This window comes from Priapulus caudatus, unplaced genomic scaffold (genome assembly GCF_000485595.1).
Source record: "Priapulus caudatus unplaced genomic scaffold, Priapulus_caudatus-5.0.1 Scaffold475, whole genome shotgun sequence".
Classification (NCBI taxonomy): domain Eukaryota; kingdom Metazoa; phylum Priapulida; class Priapulimorpha; order Priapulimorphida; family Priapulidae; genus Priapulus; species Priapulus caudatus.
Window position 1 is genome coordinate 211721 of NW_014577536.1, and position 7536 is coordinate 219256.

The window sequence follows — 7536 nt, forward strand, 5'->3', positions numbered from 1 at the left end:
AACCTGGTATGGTGCAAGTTCTTTGTAGGCCACACCGGTTCGCCATGTGACCTGCATTAAGACAGTTGTAGCTTATTCTCTCGTGCGAATTTAAATCGGTCGTCTGTCTTCATGCCCTTGAACTGGTCGCATCCAAAGAGTGTATGATTGCCATCACACTTGAGGCAAACTCTTCTATGCAACTGAACCCTGTCTGAAACAGGAGCGGCATGTTGCTGCTGACTACCGGATGCAGAAACGCTGTAACTCGAACCCTTGCCTTGTCGCCTACTAGACCGGTTCTTCTCAGCAATCTTCTGCGGTTCAGCCATCACACCATACACCGGGTCATTCGCCTCTTCAGCTGCATCTTGCACAAATTGTGCTATGTCATTGATGTTCGGACTTCTGTCCTTCTGCCTCCGAATTTGCATGGCCTGCTTCTTCCAGCGATTTTGCAGGTAAGTCGGCAGCCTAGCAATCACCCTGACAAGAGTTGTCTGGGAATTGATCTCCTGCAGATGACCAGTCGCTCGAAGGGTCTCTTGGCAATTCTGCAGGTCATCGGAGAAATCTTGTAGACCATCCCTGTCATTTGGTCGCATGGATGACCCTTCAGTGACCTTTCTGATCCATGCTTCCGCAATGACATAGCTGCTACCAAATCTTTGTTTCAGTAGCTGTCGGGCCTTAGCATAGCCTTGATCTGGCTCCATAGCTAAGCAGCACTGGATGACCTTCCTGGCCTTGCCACTGCAATACTGTAGAAGTCTCAACAGCTTAGAACCGCTGTCTATTGTGCCCTTCTCAACAGTATTATCAAAGGCGCGCGTGAAGACCCAGTATTTCAGCGGTCCCCATCAAAGGTCATCAGCTCAGCCGTCGGCAGCTGCATCATGTCCCGGGACATCGTGCGCATGAACTCTTCGTTCAGAGTTCTGCTTTCACTGGCGCCTTCCTCAACAACCATCGAGCGGTTGTCTCGCCTCTCCTCCCATTCCTCGGCATGAGGATTGAGCTTAGACATCTGGGGTGGGCTTCTCTGCATACCGGCAGCTTCAGGAGATGCGCCGGCCTCGACATTGTCAGCCCAAGAGACAATGAATGCATGCTTCTCCTTGTTGAGTAAGGTAGACTTGGGTTCAGGGCCTCTTTGCTCAGCCAGATGAACACTCGTCAGGCCAACCGCTTTTTCAGACAGCCTTTCCCTAGTGAGAGAAGTACCACTGACATCAAGCACTCCTCGATCACTAGGATGAACATTCGTCGGGTCTTCTTCACGTTCCGCATTCGCCCAGGCCTCTTCTTCTGCTGCTGCCTTCGAAATTTCGGTTTCAAGGCGCAACGTTTCCCTTCTCTGCCGAAGCTGCATCTCTTCTTCTTCACGTCTTTGCTGGAACTGCCTTTCCTCGTCTTCTCGTCTCCGCACCAGCTCCTTTTCGCCCTTGTCTCGTCTCCGCCGCAGCTCCATCTCGTCCTCATCGAGCTTCTGCTGAGCTTTCAAGGTTGAGGCCTCAGCTAGGAGAATTGCCTTCTTTGCTGCTGCTGCTGCCTTAGCTCTGGAACTACCCATTGATGAAGTAGTTCTTCTGCTACTGGTAACACTGCAGGCTATCTCACTAGCTGCTTTGGCACCCACTCCTTGAGCAGCACCAGCATGCTCGAGATAGGTCTTCACCTCCTCTTGCATGAGGGGAAATTTCTTCTCCACCTCATCAAGGTAACTCTGGGACTCTTCCTTCTCCGGCTCCTCAACCAGCAATCTCATAAATTCAAAGTGAGACAAGCGAAATCTATCCATGGCAGTGGACAGACCGTCTGACGCTCGGCGAACCGCCGTGACATCATTGTCACGCAACAGTTCCTTCAACTCGTTCTCCCTCCGGGTGAACTCGGCCTTCGCGCCCCCTCGGGTCTGCTTCAGGCGCCGCATCTTCTCAGAGATGGCACCCTCCTTCTCCATGGCAACGTACGCATTGCCCTCTTCTTCCATGCTCCTGGTCCCTCAGCGGTTTCAGGTTCGGTCCCTCACAGTTCGCCACGGTCGTCTTGGTCCACGAACTGCACTGGATCCCCAAACAGGTCCAATAATAAATTATTGAACTAATATGGCGGGTGACATGTCGCGGGTAGGCTTTCCGTGACTGTTTGGGGGTGACGGGTGACGTACAACTAGCAAAGCCAGGCTGTATTTAAACTCATACTTTATTATCAACAAGTGACATTAAAAGCTTTCAATACACTTAATTATTGATTTTGAAATTGAACTAGCAGGTATATTTAGAACTTTGTATTAAATAAATTATGCAAGAAGTAAGAATAATAAACTAATAATATTTATTAATTCTTCGGTTTAATTATATAATTTTCAAATGTATGAACTTCAAATTCATGATATATACACTGATACACAGAAGATACACACAATATATACATTGATGAAGCGAGCATTATTTTGGAATGTGAAAACATTCACATTAAACTTAATTAATTAATTTTAACTATTTAAAAACTTTCAACACAATTAATTATTTTTTTAATTAAAATGAACTAGCAGGTATATTTCGAAATTAGAACTGTATTAAATAAATTATGCAAGAAGTAAGAATAATAAACTAATAATATTTATTAATTCTTCGGTTTAATTATATATTTTTCAATGGCTTCCTCAAGCAATCCTAGCTGGACTAGAACCCGAATTGCTGTTCCTGTCGAGTACGGCGGTAGTCGTCGCTCATTAGTATGGCGGTAGACGTCGCCAGTGCCGACTTTCGCTTTCTGCATTTCACAATAACAGTTTTGATCTACACTTTTCAATATTTTCACTAATATACTACCGTACACCCGTGGGAATACCCCACAAGACCGTGGTCGAGATTGCATATAGATTATACCGGTCCATATCAGAACAAGATGTGGCTGATTATTGTGGACGCATATTCCAAGTGGGTGGACGGACGTTCATCTTCTGCATTCGGTCTTCCAACGACAGTAGTATCGGACAATGGTACGAACTTTGTGAGTGAGATGTTTCAAACATTCATGAGTCGCAATGGTATCAAGCATGTCAAAGTTGCGCCGAAGCATCCTGCTTCAAACGGATTGTGGAAAGGACCGTGCAATTAGTCAACGAGCGAATCGATAAACAGAAAGTTGGTTCTGTGGAAACGAAGGTTGCGCGGTTCCTGTTCAAATACAGTTCAACACCGCATGTTGTCACCGGTAAAACTCCAACAGAGTTGATGTTGGGGCGTTAAATTCGTACACATCTGGAATTAATGCATCCAGATAGCCGAAGCCGTGTGGAGGAGAATATTGCTAAGCAGAAGCAATATCATAATAGGCATGCCAGGGACAGGCAATTTGAGGGGGGGAATCAGGTCTATGTGAAAAACTTCAGTTCTGGTCCATGCTGGATAGCTGGAGTGATATCAGTGAAATCTGGGCCTGTTTCCTATGTTGTGCATCTGACAGAAGGTCGTGATGTGCGCCGTCATGTTGACCACATCAGGTCACGGGTGAGGGCAGAGGCTGAGCCAGATTTGAGGGAATCCGTGCCGGAGGCTCAGACAGAACTATAATATGTGTACAATGTTTGGTTATGTGACCGCCATGATAGAAGGCTGTACTTTATTTATAACATAGATGGCAGCACCTTCTGGTACTGTGTAAACCATACATGACATCTCCTTTGTTTTACATGATACTGTATCTAAACTGCACTGTACTATCTAAATACAATCAAACAAATATTATAATTAACACAGGTAATTTTCCAATCTTTGGTTGATCGATTATACAGCTTGTTACACTGACATAATTAAACTTTCCACTTTAAACACCATTCAGAGATTCACGACACATATGCTTCATTCATTCAGTGCAATAGCTTAACTATTCATAGTCACGAAGATAGGCAGGTCTCCTGGTGATTCTACCCGAACGCCTAACCTGCTGTTTTGCCTCACCACTAGCACTAACTCGGTTTGTCTCAGAACTAGCCACTCGCTGAGGACTCTGATCTTCCACCGTGTTTTGCATCTCTTCCTCAATTTCATGAACTGGTTCAGGCACTGTCCGTTCTCCAGTCTGAATAATGTCTCTACGATTCCTGCGCAGCTGTTTCCCGTTGACGTCTAGGATGTACGAACGGTTTTGTGCGTCGTAGACATTATTCACCTTTGCAGGTTCCCATGGCGTCCTCTCTGCTTTCCTGTACCTAACGACTTCTCCTGGTGTTAGTAGAGTCAACGGCTTGGTTGTTCTGTCGTAGTGTTTCTTGTACACTTTTTGCCGAGCCCTCAGACGTGCATGGTCTTCACCAGACCAGTCCACTGATGGTTTCAGGACTGATTTGGTTACTGGCAACCTCGTTTTCAGCCTGCGGCCCATGAGCAACTGCGACGGGCTTTTGTCAACACCCTCTAGTGGTGTATCGCGATATGCCATCAAGGCCAGATATATATCACCACCAGCTGCTTCTGCTTTCTTCAGCATGTTTTTTACGGTTTGTACATAGCGCTCTGCTTGTCCATTCGACTGTGGATAACGCGGGCTTGACGTGTCGTGTACAAAACCCCAGTCCTTCGCATAGTCTCGGAACTCTTTGCTAGAAAACTGCGGTCCATTGTCGCTGAAGACGGTGTCTGGTATCCCGTGACGTGCAAATATAGATTTGAATGCATTGATTGTCGCTCTACTCTTCTCGTTGTCAAGCAGTACTATTTCCGGATACTTCGAATAGTAATCGACACAGATTAAGTAGTCTCGCTGACGGAAATGAAATAGGTCCGCACCTACTTCTGCCCACGGCGATCGTGGTACTCCGTGTGGTATCAATGGCTCTTTACAGTTTGCTCTGCGGTTTTCTAAGCACACTTTGCAACGAGTGATCATCTGCTCAATATCATCATTCATGCTCGGCCAATACAGCAGATCCCGAGCACGGCGTTTACATTTCACCATCCCTAGGTGGGACTCATGGATGATCTGCAGCATTTCATGGCGTAATTTTGAAGGCACTATGATGCGTTGCCCTCGGTACGCGATTCCATCGATCACTGTGATCTCATCTTGATATGTCCTATATCTGCCCAGTTCTGGATCAATATGGCGCTTGCTTGTCGGCCATCCAGTCATGACTGCCGCATGCAGTTTCTGCAACACTGGATCAGATTGGGTTGCTTCCCTGAAACGTCAGGCGTTGCGGTGTGATCGGTAAGTTGTCTCAATACTAACAACTTCCAACTCCTGGCAGTGAACCTTTTCATTGAGACAGGCACGACTGAGTGCATCTGCAACATGCATCTCTTTTCCAGGTTTGTACACCATTTCGAACTGGTATTTTCGCAGTGTCATGCACATGCCTTGAAGTCGTGGCGTAATTCGATAAATCGGCTTCGCACATATCGAGATCAGTGGTTTTGGTCCGTTTCAATAATGAGCTTTGCGACCATATATGTATTCATGAAACTTCTGCGTTCCAAATACAACTGCTAGTAGTTCACGTTCGATTTGCGCATATCGTCGTTGCGTGTCATTCATCGCTCTTGATGCATATGCGACTGGTCTCTCGTCTTGCAGTAACAACCGCACCCAGTCCAACGAACTCGCATCCACTGATAATGTGACCGGTTTCTCATTGTCAAACAATTTCAACACAGAGATTCGGACACTAGCTTCTTCGTTTTCTCAAAACTACTCGTTGTTGTGCTTCCCAGTGCACGCAACATCTTTACGTGTAAGCTGCCGCAGAGGTTCTGTTACCTCTGACAGATTTGGAAGAAACTTTCCCAAATACTGTACCATGCCCAGGAATCGCATCACTGCACTTTTGTCCTCTGGTTCTGGCATTTGCGTGACTGCTCTGATTTTCTCTGGGTCCGCTTTTAAGTCCTTCTTTACTATGATGTGCCCGCAATACTTCACTTCTTGTTCCAGTAGTGCAAGTTTGCTACTATTAAGTGTGACGCCATTGTCACACGATGTTTGCAGCATCTCTCGACATGCAGCATTGTGTTCATCCACTGTATTACCCCATACAAGGACATCATCTACGATACATGCTACATGTGCCAGGTCCTCGTAGATCTCATTCATCTTTTTACAGAAGACCTCTGGTGCGGAACTGATCCCGAACGGTAAACGGAGGAACCGATATCGCCCGAAAGGAGTATTGAATGTTGTCAATTTCGTACTTACTTTGTCGAGAACGATTTGCCAAAATCCGCGAAGTAGCATCGAACCTGAGAAAACTTCGCGTTTGCACACTTGGTTGATTTCATCGATAGTCGCATAGAATAGTGTTCACGCCGAATCGCGCGATTGAGATTGATCGGATCAAGGCAAATACGTAACTTGCCATTGGGTTTGTTGACTATCACGCAACTGCTTACCCAATCGGTGGCTCATCAACCTTGACGATGACCTCTGCCCCGCCATTCGATCCAGTTCATCTTTGAACCTATCCTGTAGCGCCAATGGTACCTTTCTCGGCGGCTCTACGACCGGTGAAACTGTGGGGTCCAGTGTAATATGGTGTTCTCCAGGCATTCGACCGAGTCCCTCAAACACATCACTAAACTCCGACAGTAAAGCATCTTTATTCTGTGGAGTCTTGGTTTCTACCACATGTACACGTTTAACCATTTTTAGGTCAGTACATGCCACGATGCCCCAACACCGGTGCTACTGGTCACGCACGATGTAGAACTCTAGTTCTTGACTGTGCTGCCGATACTGACATGGCAACTTTACCACGCCTAGCGGTGACATTCTTGCATTGTTATATGCTACCAGTTTTATTTTAGTTTTGGCAACAACAGTAGATGATGACTTCACCTTATCAAATGTTGCTTCAGGTAACACATGGCTTGTGCGCCTGTATCCAGTCTTACGCTTATCTGGTGTTGAGTTAATGCTCACCTTTTCAAGCCATTCGTCTGCACGAGTTACACTGTCAATCGCCAAGACAGCCTATAAACAACTCGTTCTGTCTGTCATCTAACTCAACTGTTTCGACTTTTCTCATCCTTGTTTGACTTTTGGCTTCGACCGACAACGGTTAAGCACCAAACAATATGAGTTCTTAGTGTACAAAAAGCGCAATCAGTAAACTTGAATTCACACCCGGTTGAAATTATTAAGGTCTATTATGATCCTTTAATATTTTGAGTACCGGTAGTGCATTTAATTTATGAACAATTATAAACAATGCACCCCAAGAAAAAAAATTATCATACAATAATATACAATACAAAATACAAAATAATACATAAAAATACAATTTTAATTGCTTTATGCATCCTCGTTATAAACGATACTCTCTCCCAAATTCACCAAACAAGCACACACAGTGATAATTTGTCAATCCTCGCAAGCTGAACATCCATAGCTTCATCCTTGACGGACTTATAAAATTAATAGGAAGGGGACCCTGTAAAATTGTGTACCTGTTTTTAGTACACAATGACTCTCTCAATATGAATACGAATAGAAGCCAGCTTACGAGACACTTCAACTTCCTGGGCAGATAATTGACTTTTACCCTTGGTAAAG

At 45.3% G+C, this 7536-nt stretch overlaps 2 protein-coding genes across 2 annotated transcripts; both read right to left on the bottom strand.

The window, feature by feature from the left end:
* Positions 1 to 826: 826 nt before the first annotated feature.
* Positions 827 to 1972, bottom strand: LOC106810808 (inner centromere protein-like). Its single transcript, XM_014814262.1, has one exon. The coding sequence runs from the start codon at positions 1970 to 1972 to the stop codon at positions 827 to 829; it is 1146 nt and encodes a 381-aa protein (XP_014669748.1).
* Positions 1973 to 3873: 1901 nt separating this feature from the next.
* LOC106810810 (uncharacterized protein K02A2.6-like) lies at positions 3874 to 5118 on the bottom strand. Its single transcript, XM_014814263.1, has one exon. The coding sequence runs from the start codon at positions 5116 to 5118 to the stop codon at positions 3874 to 3876; it is 1245 nt and encodes a 414-aa protein (XP_014669749.1).
* Between the last annotated feature and the right edge of the window lie 2418 nt (positions 5119 to 7536).